This window comes from Fringilla coelebs (assembly GCF_963513975.1).
Source record: "Fringilla coelebs genome assembly, chromosome: 7".
NCBI classification, from domain to species: domain Eukaryota; kingdom Metazoa; phylum Chordata; class Aves; order Passeriformes; family Fringillidae; genus Fringilla; species Fringilla coelebs.
In genome coordinates this window covers 9,288,894-9,310,296 of record NC_140035.1, presented here as the reverse complement: position 1 = coordinate 9,310,296, position 21,403 = coordinate 9,288,894, and the positions used below count along the sequence as shown (strand labels likewise).

Sequence of the window (21,403 nt, the reverse complement as noted above, 5' to 3'; positions counted from 1 at the left end):
ACATGGCTGTTATCTGGTCAGTGGGGAACAGAGCCAAGGATTGCTATAAACACAGCTGTGGTTGGGTCAGCACCACAGCCCACCCAAACCCCACACTTCTTTTTAAAAGCACAATTGTTCTTTTTCTTCAGCTGCTTACCCCAGGTTAAACGGTTAATAAACATTATATGCTTCAGTTAAAGAAAAAAAAAGCAAACATATGCAAACATTCACTTAGCCTTGGGCTTTCCCAGAAAGGTGGTGCCAGGCTATGGCAGCTGTTAATGGGCAATCCAATGGTTCCTACAGAATAAAGGGTTAACACTGAGACCGAGGGGGAATGCTGGACTCACAGCAACAATAGCAAGCAGAGAAAGTGGGAAGAAAAAGCCCCCATTAAGCCCTGATGCTTATTTATGCATGCATGCTGGAAGGGGTTAGTGCAGCAGCAATCCCTGTTGAACATTTCAGCAAGATGAGGTCCCCTGGAACTGCAAAGCTTCACCAGCCCCAGCTCCAGCTCTGGAAATTTATAGCAAAAGCCTGACTCTGGGAATAGCTTGACATATGACTGTCCTCTGCCAGGGGAGCTCTCTGCCAACCCTGACTTCTCCTCCCTTCCCTTTCATGCTAGCTTCCAGCTGGTTCTGTTTTTCTTTCATTTACTGGCTTTGTTTATATTTGTGTTTGCTCCAGAAGTAACTTGCTTTCAAAGGAGATGTGGAGGAAATAAAATCAGAAGGAAAAGGAAGCTAAAAAATCATCCCAACTTCTCCACCACAGCAACTGCAGCTCCCATCAACACCTCCAGCAAAGCAATTTTCAGTGCAGAGTGCCAGTGTCTTCCTGCTCCTTTTGGAAGGTGTCCACCGTGCCTGTGACAAAAACTCTGCCTGAAGCTCAAATCCCATCCATCCCTGGGGAAGCTTTTCTTCTTCTAAGGGGAAATTTTGAGGCATAACAGAATATTTTGCACCAGGAAGGGACAGTATTCCAGGCTCTGACCCTCAGAGATACTATTAAGGACCCAGCAGTGGAAGATCCTTTGATAGCAATGATAATTCCACCTGACTGAGGATTCCCCATTCAAAAAATCAGGAACTCCAACACTGGCATGTTTGGAAGAGACCTCCTTCAGTTGAGAAGATGGGTGAGTGGCTTTACCTGGAAAAGTGCTAATTTCTCCTCAACAATACGACAGAAGGGTGTCCCTGTTTGTTGTCAAGGTTGGTTGTTGTGTTTTCCTTTCTTTTTCTGAAAGCTAAGATAGGAAACCACTCACAAAGATCACAGCTAAGATAGGAAACCACTCACAAAGATCACTTCAGCTGCACATTTTCGTGGAACTTTTTGAAAGGCTACAAAATACCAGAGGCCATGAGCAACTTCTCCAACGAAGAGCATAGAATCCAAAACCCTTGGGTGGTGACGGATACAAGGCAAGGGAGGGAAGATGAAAATATCTTTTCAAACTTTCAACCAAGTCAGCACTTGCTCACCACAAGCCATCCCGTCCTCAGGAAAAGAACCACTCCAAAAATGTTGATCATGCAGGAGGTGAAGACCCCATCCCACGTTCCAAAAAGCACTGGCTCCCATACAAACAGCTGGATCTTCCACCAGGGCTTGGTCTGTGTTTGAGATACCTAGAGAAAAGCAAAGCCTGGGGTTTACCTCTCAGTTTTATGGGCAGGCTGCACAAGGGGTGCCACAGCCAGCCACCAACGGGGGGTGGACACAAACAGCTGCTGAGACACTCTTTTGCTGCAAGCTGTCCCTAAGGTAAGGGGCTGTCAGGCTGTTGGGATGCCTGGGCCCTGAAAGAGATGGCTCCTACAATACCCTGTTTATATTCTTGTAGGATAAGCAGCAACAGAGCCTCAGTGAATTAACCCCAATGCATGAACCAAAACCACCATTCCAGGGTCCTTCACAGAGCCTGCAGCTACACACCGTGCTTCTCCTCCTGTCCCTTCCAAACACTCCAAGGCAAGCAGGGTTCTCAGGGCAGGGGAGAAGTCCCTTAGAGGATATGACAAACCAGCTGGGACCAACAGAGTAGGTTAAGATGGTTTTCCCGTCACAGCCGTATCTGATCAGGACCCTTTGCTTCTCAAGGAGACATGGGGCTCTGGGTCTTGGGGAATGAGTTGCTGGAACCAAGATCTGAAACTCCAGGGAAACTGCAGCTTTCCTATGGAACTGCTTCCCCTTTCCCTCTGGAAATCGAGTCTCTTCTTTCCCTTTCTAAGCCATAACCTCAGATATAAACAGCAGAGCAAAGGGCAGTTTTGTTACTTCACTCCTGTTCCCTTGCAGAGAGGTGACCAAGAGTGCAGAGGCCATGGAGACAGAAATTTGGGAAAGGAGATGGCTCTGTGACATACCTGCTGTGCTTCCTCATGGAAGAGCTCCTGGACGTATCCCTCACTGCGGGCACCGCTGCGGCTGAGCATCGTCTCCTGGGTGCTGCCACCCAAAGCGCAGCTCTAGCACAGCCACAGGCCAAGCTGCTCTGAGCGGGAGCTCAGCTCAGTCCAATTCCTGCAGGGCTGGCTCCTCCACTGTAGAAGATTCATGGTTTTATCCCGGCCTTACTGTGAAAACAGGAAAGATGAAAGACACGACTGCTGCTTCCTTGGTCTGCCAAAGCACGAGGCCATTGTCCACACAGCCAACAGCAGCTTGGAGCAGATGCTGGACCAGAGGGACACCACAGCAAGCAAAGAGCAAGGCTCCCCCAGCACAGGCTCCACCATCAGGCACACATTGAACAGCCCCTGGTAGCCTTTTCCAAACCCAACCCCAGCATGCTGCAGCACTGGCTCCACAGCTCCACAGCATTGTCTGCAAAATGCATTTCCTCTCGTTGGTTTTAAATCTGGTGCCTGGTAATGTCATTGCATGCTCCTGTGCTCCAGTGACATAGGACACATGGATTATTCACTTCCCAGCACCACTCATCACCTCACAGCCTTCACCACGTCTGCTTCAGCTGTACCTTTTGCAGACCAAGGTCCTGCCTTGTATCCAGTGTATTTGTATTCAGTTACCCACAGTCTCCCACACCAGGTGTCAAGAGAGACCTTTTGGCTATTTCTCAGTGCAGTACACCATGCCTGGGTAAGGCAAAGAGGGCTGCAGCCAGAGGGGAGCAAGACTAGTTCCACAAACGTGGAGAGGGCAGCTTGTCTGGACCACTGGCTCTCCTGGGGCAGGTAATTTGCTGGCCAGCTGAGCCCACATGCTTACAAGAGCCAACCAAGATCACACAAGGCTTGTACCAAGGGCTGGACACCTTACCTGAGACCAGAGACCAAATTAATCACAGAGCAGGAACCCAACAGAAATGTGCATTGCCTGTTGCACAGAGACATACAGAAACTGCTTTGTGTCACTCAGGATTTCTGCACCAGGGTCTGAATGCCTTTCACCATCCTGCACTCATTGCTCTACTTTGAAATAGCCAGTATTAAATAACCAAAGCAGATGCTGCTCCACCACAGTGTTTCAGCTGCAGAAGGTCTCCTGCAGCTGGGGCACAATGGCCAGCACAGGAGGTTTTTCTCTGCCCTGCCCACATGGCCAGTTAAGCAGCACCAAAGCCGTGAGAGTTCAGGATGCCCTGCTGCTGCCCCCACATTTCTTGAAGCAAATAACCCTTCACAATATCACAAATGGTTGCTGTTACAGGGAGACTGGGGCTTCAAGCAGGGCAAAAGCAGCAGGAGCAGATGAACTCAAAAGAAACAGAGCTCATGGTTTTTTTCAAATAGCCACAGAAATAAAAGATGGAAGAAAATACACAACGTGAAACAAGATTTCAGTTGAATAGCCATACTCTCCTGAGAATCCCTAGTGCAGTCCTTCCTTTACTTTCACTCAGTAAAGCATTCACTGGGGCCACACAACCCAGTGTGCCCCATCCAGATGTGGAGAAAAGGGAGGCTGCAGCTCTGCAGCCCTCTTCTCTCCTAAACCACTCCACCAAGGGGGTCAGAAGGAGATGGATCCAACCCAGCTCAGGGCTGAAGTGACTCCTGCAGTGTGTCTGGTGTGTGACATTACATGGATAGGTGTGATGCACCCATATTACTCACCTGAAACTTGCAAAACGCTAAAAGAAGGGCTGCACACATGGATTTTTAAACCTGAAGCACACCAAGCAAGAAATGTTACCTGCCTAGACATTTCAATCCCCTTATCTCACCATTTCCATCCTTTTTCTCTGCTTTAAAACCCTTCTCCTGCCCTGTGCTCTAGAGCCCTTTCTGCTCAGCTACTGCTCACCTTGCTAGAAGATCTTCCTCCTCCACAATCCCAGGAAATTGCCTCTGCACTACTGCTCCTCCGTGGCATTTCCAACTGCCTAAAAATCTTATTACCCAATTCTGTAATTATTTACGTCCCACCACGACTCCTGGATCCGCTGGTCCCTGCAAGGTAGCCAAGGCAAACACGGGAGGGGGTGTAAAGCACAGGAGTGGGAGCTGAACAAACGCACTCACAGCCACATCCCAATCCATGGACATGCAAGTATTCCTGCATTTTAGGGTCTGTCAGTAGAAAGTCCTCGGGGCTGGTGCCCTCCTCTCGACCCACGCAGCACTCTGTCAGCACAGGGATATTTTGGGTGCTATTTTGTATCTTGGTCACCAACCCTGAGGAAGCTTTTTCTGCTGTACACACCAGCAGGATAAATAAACTAAACAGACTCAATTTTCCTCTAATGTAAATGAGCCTCTAACTTGAAAGTAAATTGCTATTATTTTTCCTAAAGTTTCTGCCAAATACACTAGCCAGTCTATAAATTAAAGACGAACGTCTGTTTTAATCTTTCCATACCATTTAGCACTCAAGAGAGCAGAAGAGCATTAGCAAACCTCGCAGAAACATTACAAAGGCTCATCTCCTTTTCCTGCAACACTTCTATATTTAATTGCAAAACCAGATTCCTATAGATTAAATTTCTGTGCCCTCCATATCCTTTCAAAGCCCTATTTTATTAATCATCACATTAAAGTTGCTTCTGAGCTAAGCGTCGCTGCTCTGAGCTACTCAACAGCTGGCTGATTTTGAAGAGGAAAGGTTAGCGCCTTCCCAAGCACAACTGCGTGTGGTCCCACGACCTCCGGAGCCTCTGTCCTCGCCAGAGGAGGTGTTCCTAAAGCCTCTCCTCCCAAGGGACACAGCAGCCAACAGCATTTTAGTTTTAACCAATCCCTTCAACTCCTCTCCGGGTCAAGTTCTTAAAAAACACCTAATTTAGGAGTCTTTTAGGAAAGCGGAATTAAAGGGAAATGAAGCAGCCTTCAGCGCAACAAAGGTAACGCCACGCAGAGCGGCGCTTGGCTATTCCCAGTTACTCATTTACTGCGCCGGCCAGGACAATTACCGAGCTCGTTTTGTTTTCACATATCTCCGTAGAGCGACGAAGGCTGCGGAACGCCAGACGTGGAAGAGAGCCCGGACTCCCCCCAGCAACTTCATTTTTCCGGTGTGGCCGGACAGCTTCGGTTTGGCAGAGGCCACAGCGTTGCCAACACCTGGGGGCTGCGGCCACGGCCACACCGGGCTGCCCACCCTGCCCAGGCACGGCTCCGACCTGACCTACCCGTTCCCCCTTCCCTCTGTTTGTTTTGTCCTTTTTTAAATTATTTTTTTCTCAAATTTTCCATTTCCCCCTCTTTTATTTCTTCCTTTTTGTTTCCCCGTTTTTTGCTTTTTTCCCTCTTCTATTTCCTTTTTTCTGGTTTTCTTTTACCTTTCTAATTTTTAACTTCCTCCCCACTCCCTTTTTTATTAGTCTCTTTTTTCTTTTACTTTTTCGGGGAGGGGGCTCTTTTTCACCATTTTTTCCGCCCCCACCATGGTTTTAACTTTTTAGCTTTCCTCTCCCCCATTACCTCCCTCCCTCCGCCGCCTCCGCCCCGACCGAGCCGCGCAGCACCGGAGGGAGCAGCGGGCAAAGCCAAGCCAAGCCCGGCGCCACCGGCGCGGCCCCCATCCCGGCTCAGGCCGGTCCCCCATCCCGGCTCGGGCCGGTCCCCCATCCCGGCTCAGGCCGGTCCCCCATCCTGGCTCGGGGGGTCCCCGCGGTGCCGACCCCACTCACCTGGCGGCTCCCGGACCCTCCCTCCCTCCTTCCCGCCGGCTCCCGCGGCGCCGCCTCCCGCCGGGGCGGCCCCGGGCGCTGCCACGTCTGCCCGGGCACCGCGCCCGCCCCCCGGTGCGGCGGCACCGGCACCGGCACCTGCCCGGCCCGGGCCGGAGCCAGCCGTGCCCGGGACACGCCGGCTCCGGGAGCGCCGAGACCCCGCCGCGCCGAGCGGGGGGAACAGAAACCATCAGGGCTGGGAGCAGATTGCCACTCAATCTGCAGTTCTCGGGAGTCGGACAAAATAAGGGAATAAGTCAGCAAATTCACAGCTGCTTGAGGAAACGCTGGCCACGGGGAAAGAGGGCTCTGACTCCGCACAGGAGAGACTGCGGCGATGTTTCAATAGGAACTCGATCCAGTCGAACTTCCTAGCCCTGTCACCCCTCACAGGCAAAACTCCACCTGAATTAAAGGCAGGAATTTCGAACAGTCTCAATATAAAGAGGACCATATCTAGAGCCAGCCACCCTTCCTTAAGGGTTTGTGTAGCACACTTTGATTTAATTTACTTCCAAAATAGGTTAGAGCCATTTTAATTCTCAAAAAGGATCCATACAAGACATTAATGTAATCCAGTGAACGTGTTTTGATTTTCCTGCAGAGCCAAAGCGTGAGCAAGCCTCTACTCTTGAATAAAACCACAAATTTCTGTGAGTGGCAAAAAGGAAAGCGAGAGTTCAGAGAAGACAGCTGACTTCTCAAAGGAGGATGAAGCCTGAGGAAACCACAGAATGTCTGGGGTTCAAAGGGACTTCAAAGATCACCTGATTCCAAGTACCCTGCTTTGGGCAGACACTTTTCACCCAGTCACTCAAAGCCCTGTCCAACCTGACCTTGAACACTTCCAGGGATGGGGCATCCACACAGCTTCTCTGGGCAACCTGTCCCAGCGCCTCACCACCCTCACAGTAAAGAATTTCTTCCCAGTATCTAACCAAAACCTGTTCTCTTTCCATTTGAAGCAATTCCCCTTTGTCCTGTGACTACATGCTCTTGCAGTGTTCCCTTTAAGCTCCCTTCAGGTGCTGGAAGGTTGAAATTAGGTCACCCCTAAGTGTCTTTTCCAAGCTGAACAATCCCAATCCTATGGATAGCTCCCCTGATATCCCACTCCTGGAATATTTGGAAGCTCCCCTCCACTCCCTTCTTTTTACACTCTACTTCTCTTTTTACATTCTTTCTACACTCCCTTCTTTTTACACTCTACAACTACCAGGGAACAGGTTCAGCCAGATTCTCCCATCATGAGGGCCAGTGAAAAATCTGAAATAAGTATCTTGAATTTGTTGAAGCACTGGTAAAGAGTCACTAATTCCCTGAGGACCAAGCCCTGTAGCCTGCCCACAGGCACTTTTGTGCCCCTCCACACACGTGTGCACACCTGGCAAGTGCTAAAGGGCCAGCTGCTACTGCCACTTGCCACTGCTGAACAGTCCTTTGGGAAATCTTGCCTCTGCACTGGAAGAACCACCGGGAAAAAACAGTAAAAGGTGTTTTTTTTCAAGGACTGACACATTAAAATCACCAAGCACTGCTAAGAAGCACTTTCAGGAATGTTCGGTGTTAATCTCTGTCTGTTCCTATTTTAGTCATGGCAATTTTCAACATTCTCCTGCTTGTCAAGAGAATTCTTTCAAGAGCAGGAGCCCTCCTTCAGCAGGGCTTTGTGCATTTCAGAACCAGTGTCTTCATCTAAGTCTTACTCCACACCACTTTAAGGCCTTCCAAGAAAATTATCACAAATTGAGATAGTTTTCTAAAAGCCCTAATTAAAAAATTCTCTCTCATTTTGCTGAGTACCTTAGCTCTACAGGGAATAAATGGGGAGAAAACTGAAACTAAGTGTTAAAATTGTTTTCTCAAAGTCCAAATCTCAAGGGCTTTCAGGGCTAGCAAAGGACACTGCAAATCCTCTCCCTCAAGTTACAAAGGTCCTGGGGCAGATGGAGCCATCCAAAGCATGGCAGACCCACACACTGGACATTCTGAACCATGATTTGAGAAGACTTTTGATGGTCCATGTGGTGCCATTGACTGGAAATTGCTCCAGGGAATGGAGTCTGGAAATGGATTTAAGAGAGTGAAGAGGGTGACAAAAGGCTATGTGGGACAGAACAGGGATGGGAACAATAGAGGTGTCAAAGATACAAACAGGGCCTCCAGAAAGAGGGAAAGGAAACAGCAGTGCAGAGTTCAGTCAGCAAGAGAAGATGAGAATTTGAAACACCCACAAGTCTGAGCCGTCCTGTGAAATGTGGAAAGGATTGATTCTTAATAGGATGAATATTAATTGTCACCTACCGCATCATCATCTTCAGCTGCCAGGCATACACATCTTATAACACAATGTGCAATTTCCATGTACACACACAGCACAAACTGTGAATAAACTACCCAGTTTAGATAATCACATCACTTAATGACCTACAAACCCTAGACTGACTGTAAAATGGGCTGTGACCCATAGAGAATGTTCTCAGTCTAAATTAAGAGACAATCTTCTTCAAGTTCACTCACAGCTGCAAACTGTAAAACACTTTGCCTTTAAAACAGATTTTTACCTGGTGATATTCAGTGTGTGTAATAGCATATACCAATGTAATACCTGAGCATCACTACAAACAACATTCTTGTTTCAGTTCCTTAAAATGGATTTTCAGGCAGCAACTCTGTGAGAGCCAATACTGCCAACGTACATTTCCACACCTGCTGTGGGGACTCACGCTGTCCTTATGGCTCATTTTCAAGTAGCTGCAACATCCATCACTCTAGCTACGTGTTTGACTAGGAGTTTTATCAATCATCCTGTTCTCTCCCTCTAAGGGAACAGAGGTAGTCCTAAAGAAATCCCCCTTTCAGAGTCCTGGTTTGCACTAAAGGATCACTTTGTCCCACTGACACCCTTGCACTTGCTTATGACTTTCTGAGCTGTATCCTTCTTAGGCTGTTCTGTCTACATTAGCTTTCTAACAAAGATGATTTCAGGAACTAGCAAAGAGAAATGGAAGAAAACACAGGACTTGAGAGAAAACAAACAAGTCATCCTTTGAGCTTCTGATGCCATCCTCTGTTCTGCTGTTGCACGTCACTGCATGGTCGAGATCACCTCGCAATTACCCTGAACATTCCCAGCACTCACATCATTGCTTTATCCTCTCTCATGGCTCAGTTTATCCTGTGACAAGAACTGATTAAGGATGTGCTGCTCCTGAAGAGCTTTCAGAGTATAATACTTAACATTTTGAACAGCCATTATTCATAATACAACAGAGAATAATTTACACACCTAAAGTAATGGATCCTTTTGGTTTCATTTGGGCCAGGCTTTTGATCTAACAAAAGCTGTTACTTCTGCCTTTGTGAAATGGCACTAATGATCACATCTGATAATGAAAACAAAGATTTTATGTGAATAAAAGTGAAAATTATCATCTATCTAAGAAGATGTCAGCACAAAGCCTGGTCTGGGCCTAGGCACCACATTTCTAGCCAAGAGGCCTGGAAGACACAGCCAGTGAAATCATACCAACAGCAATCATGCAGCAACATGTCTTGGCTGACCTGTGGCAGACAGGCAGAGCTGCCCAGGGAGATGGACTCCAAGTGGAAAAACAACAGTGACTTGTACACCCAGCAAACATCCAGAAGTGAGTTTAAATAATGGAGGTAGGAACTGGATTCTGTGATTTCTGCATGATGTGCACAGCTGCTGACAGAGGCAAAAGTGACATAGACTGGCTGGACTGCAAAAGACCCACACACACATTTTAAAATGGAACCTCACCAAATCATCCTATTTTATCTCTGCCAGTGGCTTGTACATGTACGCATTTGAAGCAGATGGCACAGCAGGGATGTCAGGAACCTGAAGACCAGCCCTGGTGTGAAAGGTGCAGAGGAGGCAACTTACCTGAGCAACCAGGGCAGGGCTGTTGGCTTTGAAAAGGCAGCACAAATGGGCTCCTTATAAACCCCTGTTCCAGTGAACAGCTCTCTTCATTAAACTTCGTGTCTTGACAACTAAAGCAGACAGAAAAGCAAACAATATTCTATGGAAGACTATCTTCTGTTGATTTGGCAAGTGCAATGCAGAAGATAATCAACAAACAGGATACTTTCTGAGATGGCCTCCCTAAGACAACACACCTCCAAATCTCCAAAATTTTATAAACTGCTGTCTATCCTGAAGCCACAAAATAGTTTACCCTGTGCACTGCAAGAAAAATATTAATTGCAAAGAGATATTTTTAATTCCTCTAAATAAACAAATAACCAATTATTTTAATAGAAAAATGTTTACTTCTCCTAGCAAAAACTAAAAGCAAGCTAATTTAAACGGACTATTTTTCTCACTCAACACAAAATATAGGTTCTGATAATTCTTTTCAGTATCAAAATGTTGAAAAGTATCTTTTCAGTATCACTTTACTCTTTGACAGTATTAATCATGAAAGTCAATAGGCAGATGTGATCAGTTTTGATTTCTTATTTCCACCATATAATTAAAACAAATAAAATCAGTATAACCAATGTAAGGGAAAATAAAGACAAGCAGGGTGGCTGAGTACACAGACACTACATCATCATGCACGTTGCAGAGTCAGAGTGCACCCACAACTTAAAACTATCAAACATGAAACCATTAAAAGCAGTTATTATGCTGGCTGGATGCTGACATTTCACGTGAGGTTGATAAGGTATTTTAAAAAGGCAATACTGTAACCTGCAGACTGGATTAAGACTGGAACCAAGTCCTATCCAGTGCTGGAGCTGTGTTCACGCCCTGCTCCAGGGGTACACAAAGCAGTGCCTCCCACGGCTCAGAGGGACTGAGCAGGGGCATTCCTACGGTCACTTTCACTCTGTGCTCTGCAGCCAGTGACACCCTGTGCTCTGCGTGGCCACCGCTGCCAGGGCTGCTGGCCCTGGGTAAGACACGAGAGCAAACCTGAGCGCCCTTCTCTGCCACGGCCAAATCCTGCCGAGCCAACCTCCTCAGCAGGGTGCAGCTGGGGCCGGATGAGAAGCTGCTCTCACACAGCCACTGCTGCCAGAGGAGGCTCCCGAGGTGGCCAGGGGATGCCCAGGCAGTGGCCCTGCTGCACCCACCAGGCTGGTGACATCCCGACCCACCAGCTCTTCCTGCCGCGCTCATCTGATCACAGCTCCAGTCTTCACACACTGCTTCACTAGTTCTTTTCTCTTTAAAAGGTATTGTGCCACTTTTAATACCTTCTTACATAAAACTTGGTTTTTTACATGAAGTAAAATCAACACAGCCAAGCATTCCACAAAAATCAAGTATTTACCAAAAATCAAGACCCTACCAAAAGAATCAGGGAAACATTCATGCCTGATACACACAAACAAAAAGAGGAGAAAACAGAATTACCAGTAATTAATGCTACCGGGCATATTTACGGTTTTGGAGGTGCACAAATGCTGCTATCCTCAATATTTTTTAAAAATATTTGCCTTAACAATGGAAAAATCTATGTAACAAATACTCCAATACTACACGTGCTACAAAATGCTGTAATGCACACATGGCATACTTTTACCCAACAGACTTGAAATGTGGAGTAATTGAGTTCACCCTTTTTACAACTGACATTAAAACAGTCCTGATTCTCATGTATATGAGGAGCTGCTGGCACTGAACAAACTCACTCCAGCGCGAACAAAAATCACAAAAGTAAACCTGGTCTAACACTAGGTGTTTCTATTAAAGTGGTTTCAGTGCAGTCTTCTCAGACAACCAGGATTGGAGCTAAGGTCAGATATTCTGTTTTCTATAATCAAAGGAGGCAATGAGATCCAAAGGAGAAGAAAACCCAAATAAGTTCTGTGTGTTTCAAATCAAAGACTTAAATATTTCATTTAATTGTTGAAAAGTACCCACTTAAGCTCTTGCACAACAATATGTATCTTTACATGCCTTCATCTGTCTCATTAAGAAAGCAGATTTTTTTTTAAATTATCTAACATGAAAAATACTGCTAAGTCTATTCATAAAACAGTATTCTATATTTTTATTTTTCAAACAGCAAGTGACCACATTTAAAATGCATCATTTGCAAATATAAATTATCAAACTATTAGTTTAATTAAAAATAAAGCAAAAACATAACTTCCCTTAGTATCACAATACATAGAAGGGTTATTATAAACCCAAAAAGACTAAGTTAACCATAAGAAAACAATAACGTCAAAAGTGATGAAACTCATTAAGTCACTTAATGAATAAATCAGTCTAAGAATACAATACCATTCACCATGATTATGTAAAAAAAAAAAAAAGCAAACTTTCATTGTATTATACAGATAAAACAATCCAATCCTTCATGCCACATTTTGTAAACCATGATATAAATTACACTCACAGTCAAATGAACAGGAAGAGCAACTCCCAAAATATTTAAAGTTGCTTTTAGGGCAGAAATAAAGGCAGAAGTAGAATCATTTAAAATATATAAAGTTTAACCAAAAAAAATTCATTTGGTCAAGCCTGCTATCCAAATAGTTTTGTTCCCTGCAAAACTATTTTTGTCTTTTTGTGAGTTATGAAATTTAAATGTTTCTTTTACATATTAAATGTAAGTCATGTGTTGAGCTACATTAAATCCTTTTATACTTTTATCATTTTGGCCTTAAGACCCAAACATCTTCCATGGACCTACACACACTCACACACACACACACACACACACACACTCTCTTCTTGGTATCAGGAAATTCCTCATTTCACAGGAATAATGAAAGACTCATACTGATTTCTGTCAGAAACATAAGGAATATGTAAATTCATACCTTCCAGGATCCTATAAAACCATCTCTCACCTATATATACATACTCCAACTGATGGAATTCAGGCTATGGTCTTTTGTCTGATAATAAAGGGACGGAATAGATGTTGTAGGATAAAGAAATACTGTATAATGATTGAAATAAACCTATTATCCTAAATTTATCTATACAAATTATCATTTTTTATTAACTGAAATACAAAGAAGGCATATGGACTCCAGGAAAATAGCACTATATCAGAAATTCACTGTAACAGTGTTTCACTATATATATCATCAGGTTTTTCATAAGACAATTTCTTCTGTACACTAGATTTTGTACTAATTTCTCTGTCTTCAAATTCATTACATTTTCAGATCCAATTCAGCACTATATAGTATGCCTTCAAAATAAAAGGAAGTCACTTGCTTTATTGAATACCAAGTTCCCTTCCAGACAGTATTTAAAGAAAGACAAGACTACACAGACAAAGTCCAGTATAATTCATTTCTGACAATGAAAATTTCAACCCCTCATACGGTTGCAAAATTCCTCCTACTGAAATGTCTACAATAATAATAATTATAATAATAATTATAATAATAAAAAGCATACATTACATATAAAAGATACCAGTGTACTAAAAGTGACAGAAGTGGACTAGCAAATCCTTCAAAGCACATATTATATAAATGACTAGCATTTAAAAACATTTCTTTTTCTATAAAATGTAGGTCATATACATTTATAAATTGGGGGGGGAGGTTCTAAAGCAGTGATGACTGTTCAAATTGATATGCTGCTCTGTACAGTCTAATACCTATTCAATTCAAACTATAAGTTTGACATCTAGTTTATCAGAATAAACCCATCTCATCATCTCATAGCTCATAATTTGAAAAATATGCAACTCAAAGGAAGAGGTGGCTCAAAAGTTCACTGTTTATCTGCATATGAAATAAGAAGAGAACTATTCCTTTCTATGGGTGGCCCAACCCTCATCAGTTCAATATCAGGACTTAAGACTCCAAATTTATGTAGAGGAACTGGCAGGAATCAGCACAGAAGCAGAATAGTATCTCTGATCCTTTAGAGACACAGCTATTCAACCTCAGCAGTCTTCCTCGTCTCGCAGAAGTGCAGCCAAGCCATTCATTTCTCACTCAAAGTGGACGAAGCCATAGATCTAAAGACTGTCCTCTCTGTGACTGAAATTGTGCTCTGTAAACAATGGTTTATACTCCAGCAGGAGGACATCTGAATTTATTTATAAAAAAATTATTAAGAATATTCATTAACTCAAACAAGGCTAGTAACTCCCAACGGTATTTTTGGAACTTATCCTTATGCTACTTGTCAAGTTAGCACTGTCATGTATTATTGCTTACAAACAGTACATTATCATATGCCTTCTAACAGAGCAGTACTGTGATCAGTTCATATTTACAGGCTTTTCTGTTTGTTTTTAAACAAGCTATAAAAACATTACATACTTTACAGACAATACAAATACTCAAGTCAAACAAATGGAATGCATAACAATAAGAAACGTCATAAAGGAAGACTGACATAAGTCCTTGATTGTCAAGACACATTTATATTTATATATAAACTCTAGCTGTGCAGAATCAAAGATTCAATCATAGGTACATCCTTATTTGATAAATCATATTTACAGCATGATATTGCATAAAAAAATAAAATAATGTTGTTTACACAATATTACCTTTCCATCCATTGGATTAAGGAAAGCAAGAAACAACTCTTAGAAATGTTTGCTTGCCTCAGTTTGTGTTTCCTACCAAAAGATATAATTTTAAAAAGGAAACAGAAGGTTTTGTATGTTGAGTAGAGCAAAAGCGACTATAAATTTATTTCCCTGACACAAAGCAAATTGAACTTGAACAGAAGTTAAAATTTCAAATTAAAGACATGTCTTTTCATTAGCAGTAATACTTTCTTAGTGCTTGTCCTTTGCAAAGTGAGTTTCAGCTAAATGCATTACATGCCTAACATAAACATGCATTACCCTAAGTCCAATGAACTTTCAAAGTTACAAGGCTTCATTTTAATAAGACATTTAACTCTAGGAAACTGTAAAATTATTCATTTGCTTCAGTACCAACCATGTAATTTGAAAGTTCACATGTGTACTGGTACCGACTGCATAAACATATTTCTGCCTGTTAACATTTCCAAATGGATTCCCAGGAGCATTAGGATTTTCCCTGTGATTTTTAATGGTATTAAAACAAGCAAACAAAGAATAAAAATCAAAGCTCTCAAAGCCAAGAAAATTTAGTTAGCAAATATACATACATAATGTAGTCCAATGCTGCAAAATTCAGAGTTAATTCATCCAAATATTCTGGTTCATTTCAAATAGTTACTAGACATGATACAAATTCTATAAAAATATCCTGATCAAGCGTGGAATACAACGTATCTGTTCAGGTGGAAAGTTTTCATAGGAGAACACAAATACTTTGGAATAAACTCCAAAAGTTACAGTAGAACCCCAATAATTTGCAGCAATGCCTTAGAAACCCTATACAAATTCCAATTTTGAAAACAGTGAAGAAGCAGGCAAGAAAAGCAAGGATGTCACATCACAAAAAGTACTTTGTTAATTTATTTTGACAACTGCAATTTAGTTTTCAATACTCCTTCTACCTCCTAGTATACTAATAGAGATGCTGTAGTATACTTGGGTGAAGTAGTACAGTATTATTGTGTGAGACCTTGCTACAGTACTTTTTAGACCATTGCAGAGAGGTGGGAAAGGACCATGAGGGATGTAGAAACCTGTCAGATGCTCTCTTTAGAGGTGAGCAAATTAGCAAGATTTTACTGTACTTCTCAATTAACAATGAAAAGCTCCCATCATCCAAAAAAACCAACAAGTACAATATAAAAATAATACAAGTGTTATTTCACATGAATACTTTCTTGTCCTATTTTTTTCTTGAAACACGATTTTCCTAAAGACAACACTAGGAGACACAAGATCATAAACATGGTTCTTTTATCATCCAATTTAAATTGTTTATGTTGTTATTCGTAAACCAACATACAGTAATACACATGGTTAATCCTTCTCCCCAAAACTTGTCATTTATGATTAATTCATTCTCAAATCAAATGAAGAAAATGTAAATGCCTATTAGTATACCATTACAAGCTGATTCCTTCATTGTCTGTAATATTAATGGCAAAACATATCAAAAGATTCATGCTAAAAGGGACACTGTCAAGTAATTTAGGACCAAAATATGGCCTATTAATAAGTGCATGTGTGTATATATATATATGTATTTTGTATATATATATATATGTAGAGAAAGAGAGAGAGCTTGGTAATAAATGTCATCAATTTCTTCTTTTTCGAAATTATCATTGCGCTATCACTAGTAGATATCCCCAAAAATTCCACCTTACACACACACACATATCTGGTGCTCACATGACCTTTTGGTAGGAAGGGCTGCTGTTAGCTCAGGGGAATCTCCATGCTCACCCAAGCCTTATACTGACAGCAAAAGAACAGACAACCAAAGCTGCTTTTTTCCACACATACACAGAAAACTAACAAAAATGACCAGATCAACATGAAGAGTGTGCACCTGCAGCAGGTTAAAAGCAGCAAAACATGAGCAGTGAAAAACGTTGTTAAATAATGTCATTATTAAACAAGCATGAGCTTTTTACAGAGCTAAACCTCCCAGAACTACATAAACACTTATTCCAGGATAGAAAGGGATGTACTCAGGAAATCACAGCAGTACATTTGGCTAACTCCTCCAGTGCAGAAAGCTTCAAGCATCAGCAGATCAACTACTCACTTTAATTGTACACATGTACACATGGAAGAACCCTACAAAACAGTCCCTGTGGCTTAGGGGACTTCACAGCCTGTCCTAAGGCACAGAGTGCAGCTGGAATGGCTCAGCAGCAGGCTAGGGAATGAGCTGGGATGGAAGGAACAGCAGTTCCTCTGGTGACCCCCGTTCAGCTGCAGGGAAGAGCAGGTTCCTTCAGTCTGTGCAGCAGCCTGCTCCCTCACACACCCTCCGAGTGCCTCCCAAGTGTGACAGTGGCATGGCAGAGCCACTCCCTCTGAGTCCTCAATCACATTCTCACACCAGAGAGTCAATGCAGCAACTTTTTTTAAATAAAGCTGAGTCAGTCCCCTTAGGGAGAAGGAGGCTTCATTCCTCTTACCTCCCTATGGGCCCACAGCAGTGCAGTAACACAGTAATAACCCAGCCTTTTTTTTTTCTTTTTTTTTTTTTCTCTTTTGTGCCTTGCTATATTTAACAAATAGTACAATTGCATCTCCTTGCAACATCAGGGCATAGGAACAAAAGTGCCAACACAGTATTATTCAGGCACCACGAGCTAGGATGTCATGGAAATGGACACTGAAAACAAAGTATGCCTTACAAGAGGTGGTTTCCTGGGATATAGGGACCCTTTATGTTACTTCTGTGCAACACACAATGGAAAGTCAAAAAACCAAACTGACCATAAAGGAAAAAAAAAACAGAGAGACCACAAATCAGTTTAAAAATATTCTTTCAAAGAAATTTCTTTACATGTATCATTAATAATCCATAAGGAATTTACTCTTCTCCCTTGATGCCCACTCTTTTCAAGTCGTGGCCAAATATTCAGACAAAATTACTGGTAAGTCATAGCATGCTGAAATGCCTTACTGTATTACACACAGGGTCAACAAATCAAAAGAGCCTGCTTTCTTATACAAAAGTATTAAGAAATTAGTTTATATAAACTGTATTCTTGCCAATAGAAGAAGTAGGCTACGGATAATAAATGCCCTTTCTCCCTCAACTGTACCAAGTGAAGTTAGTTCTGGAGTAGTGCTCCCATAAGGGAAAAGACAAAGTGGGATCAGTTTCCTGGTAATGAAAATTCAGAAAAATATTGCTACTGCTTTGGTAAGAGGTGGGAACTCTTCTAGGTCCTGCTCAAGTCCTTTCTTAAAAGACAGGATATATTTTAGCCCCTTGAGATGCAGCCTTTTCTCCTACCTGATGGCTTTATCTGAGACACACTAGCTAGCAACAGTGCTGTAAAAACCTGGATGAAATCCTATTTTAAAAACCACCATATACACACCTACCTATATGTGTATGTGTGTGTGTACGTGTGTGTGTGTGTGTTTTTCCCTGGTTAATCAGCCTACATGAGGCTTAAACTGCCTTGAACTACCAGACAGTGTCCCTTTAGGGAAGGTGCAATAGAATGAACATACAGTTCAAAAATCTGAAACTTGTTAACTTAAACTACACAATAGTTAGGCTACTCAAATCTTACCACCTTAAAAATGCACACAGAACTACTTATCGTACCATACTGTATACTTCAAGACAAAGTACTATTCAAGAAAACATATTCATGGTACAGGGATAAACTTTGCAGTTTATTTATACTGTGAAATGCAATGAAAACTTCTGATCACTCTCCTAGGCTGGAAAAAGAAATCCCGTTCACTAGCATCATTCACCAGTTTGGGTTGGTAAAATTGTAGTGACTTTTACTAAGCAAACACTAAAAAATAGGGAATTTGAATGCCCACTTCTTCAGCTTTCAGGGATACTTCAATAAAATTAATAATTGGAATTGTCAAAATTCTAGACAGAGAATTAAAACAGTTTTTACAGAAGCTAAAAATACCCAATCTCAAGTATATGGAAAAGAATGACTGGAGCTGCTGTATGAGATGAAAATGATGCAACCGTATCAAACCTAAACATCTAAAAATGGTTTTATTTTTTGAGAAATCAAAAACTATAAAGTTGGCTAAGTGCTCTATGTTAATCGTTATGAGTATGTAGGGTAAGGTACAATTAAGCTTTTAAATCTTGGAATACACTGTTTGTGTAAGCATTTTGCAATTGGGAATGTCATCTACAGAGTATTTTAACTAAAACTTCAAAATCTTGGTTTCTGCATATGAAAAAGTCATTAAAAAGTTACATCTAGATTCAGCTGTACAAAGAAATACACATTACTTCCGGAATGAAGTAAAGGCTTTAGCAGTTAGGCATTTTGCTTAAAAAAGTGTTTAAAGTATTTTAAATTAATTAGACTTTTAAATAGTAGAGTTAGTCTATCAGAATTCACTTTCTTTCCCTCCAAACACAACTCAAGGTAATGCAAAGCAGAAATAAAGGGCAAATGGTCTAAAATTATTTTTGAGAGAGACTGAAGATTTTTCTAGAAAATGCTTTCTTTTAAAGCATATTTGTTTGACTTCCAAAACTTACTTGTTTATTCTGTGTGTTTAGTACACGTTGATTCCCTGCTGAAGAGCAACAACTATGCTGACAAGCTTAGAAATGACATTGTGAATAGTATCAGACAAAAAAAATGTCCTCCCAAAGCATACAAGGAAACCAGCAAGGAAACAATCATGGGGGAAAGTCTTACCTGGGGATTTTGTTTATTTTGAAATTTCATAGAAGGTAAAATATTTTCTGGATTCAAACAAGTGAATAATAAACTGCCTTTGATAGGGGCACCAACATCAGGCAGTTCAATGACTGATGGCTAACGAACAAATTTTTTTAAAAAAGAAAAAAAGAAAAAAGAAAAAAGAAGCAGTTATTGGTCTTGCTAATATCAGCTTACTTCTGTTTTAACATAGCGCTCTTAAAAGCTGTACAGAACTCCATCTTATACAGAGCAACCCCCTTTTGACAAATGTGTTCTAAAGTGCCAGTATTATTTACAAAGATTTCTTAGCCAAAAGTCTGGCCCGTTGTGGCATCAGGTGAAGAAGTCATCCCAGCTCTGCTATCATTTACATTCACCAAGGGAAATTCTGGGAAATCAGCACTTGTCCCTGGTCCCCGAAGGTTCACCTGTCCATTGGCAGTGCTAAACTGAGAGGATATTCCAGCTCTTGCCCCATGGTACTGAGCTCTAAAGGGCTGCTCAAAGGAGCTAATTTGATATGCTTGATGAACAGACTGTGCCTCTGCTTTCTTCTGAGAAGTTACTTGATCCAAGAAGTCCTGTGTAGAGGAGGAAGAAGAATGATTTGCCTCATCACCTGAAAAGGGAAAAGGGTGCTGAGAATCGCCAACCATTAGTCCAAAGTGAGACTTGTCTGGAGTTGTTCTTAATGGAGAGTTCATTCCCGACCGAAAGCTATTGACGGGTATCGATGTGTAGACCTTCTCCATGGAAGGAAATGCTGGCTGGGTTGTAAGTGTCTGGTTATCAGTCACAAAATTAAGGCTCGGGTTGTTCAAATAGGCATCATTTTGGCTAGTTCTGTCCAAAGCTTGCTGTAAAAACTTTGAATATTCTTGTAACATACTAGCTTTATCTGATGAGGAAGCTTGAGAGCTTGTTCCAACCGTCTCAGATGGGGTCACCTCAGATACTTCAGCGGAATTGATGGATATACTAGAGGTCACTTCTGTGTCAGCCACGCTGAAAGAGATCTCATGCTGTCCATTAGCCTTGTGTGAATAATGATCTAAAAGAGTTTGCAGTACCTCATCTGGAATGACATTTTTGTCATGGTTACCTTTAATTTCAACATTCAGTGCCTGTGTGTCCAGTATTGAGGCTGTAGCAGTTTCATCAATGACACTGGCCACAGCTGCCTGTGTTACTGAAGGTTGAGATGCTATGGTACTTACATTCAAGGCATATTCTCGACTGTTGTTACTAGCTGCTTGTAGATACCTCTTTTTCTTCAAAAACTGCATTGCATCATCATAATTAGTGCTGCTGTGTACAGGTTTACTGGGCCCTTCCTGTAATGTGTCGACTTGATCAATGTCAGCATTACCTTCAGAGTCCAGTAAACTTTGCTTATCCACAAGATCGAAGGCATACTTCGAAACCTTGCTATCTTCATATGTAGATAAAGGTGAAATGGTTTGACTTTGCTCAAGTGGCTGCTTTAGACTCCTCTTGTTGACCTTTTTGAGAACGAGCTTCGGTGGGTGTATTTCTCCAGAATTTGCTTCCTCTAAGTGCGATCCACCAACTGAAGAATGTGGCATCTCAACAGCATATTCCGCTACCATATATTCATCTTTTACTTTAGTACTAGAAGAGTACAAAGGCAAATAGTCATTTTTGTCCTTCTTGTGTTCTGATTTATCTGAACTTTCCTTATCCCCAGATTTTGTTTTCTCTGTTTTCTGCCTTTTCTTCTTTGGCAAGGAGCTGTCTTTCAGAGGCGTAGAGAAACCAGAATCTTCCTCTGATGGCAAAAAGCCAACTTTGGTGGCACTTCTGTTGGGTTTCTTCTCGCGGTTCTCATGGCACATACGTTTGTGTTTCAGCACACGATCAGTCCTGGAGAAATACTGGAAAAGATTATGGTGCTGATTAATACTATTATTATTGTTATTATCATTATTATTAGTATTTTGCAAAAAGAAATATGTTAGCAGAAAGAAAAGAAGCCTTTCATTCTAAAGAATTTACTT

The 21,403-nt window shown here is 42.0% G+C and overlaps 2 protein-coding genes across 3 annotated transcripts in view; both read right to left on the bottom strand.

Moving 5' to 3' along the window:
* Positions 1-2,435, bottom strand: part of SLC12A8 (solute carrier family 12 member 8) — a gene marked incomplete at both ends in the record, with an annotated part of 45,358 nt that extends 42,923 nt beyond the window's left edge. The window contains 2 exons of the mRNA XM_084209027.1: positions 1,479-1,625; positions 2,367-2,435. Coding sequence (XP_084065153.1) covers positions 1,479-1,625; positions 2,367-2,435 — 216 coding nt within the window. The remainder of the gene's footprint in view (positions 1-1,478; positions 1,626-2,366) is intronic.
* Positions 2,436-12,541: 10,106 nt separating this feature from the next.
* ZNF148 (zinc finger protein 148) overlaps positions 12,542-21,403 on the bottom strand; it is a 40,722-nt gene continuing 31,860 nt past the window's right edge. For both annotated transcript variants that reach the window (XM_084208954.1, XM_084208955.1), the window contains one exon: positions 12,542-21,280. In XM_084208954.1, the coding sequence (XP_084065080.1) occupies positions 19,691-21,280 (1,590 nt within the window). In that variant the 3' untranslated portion in view covers positions 12,542-19,690. The remainder of the gene's footprint in view (positions 21,281-21,403) is intronic.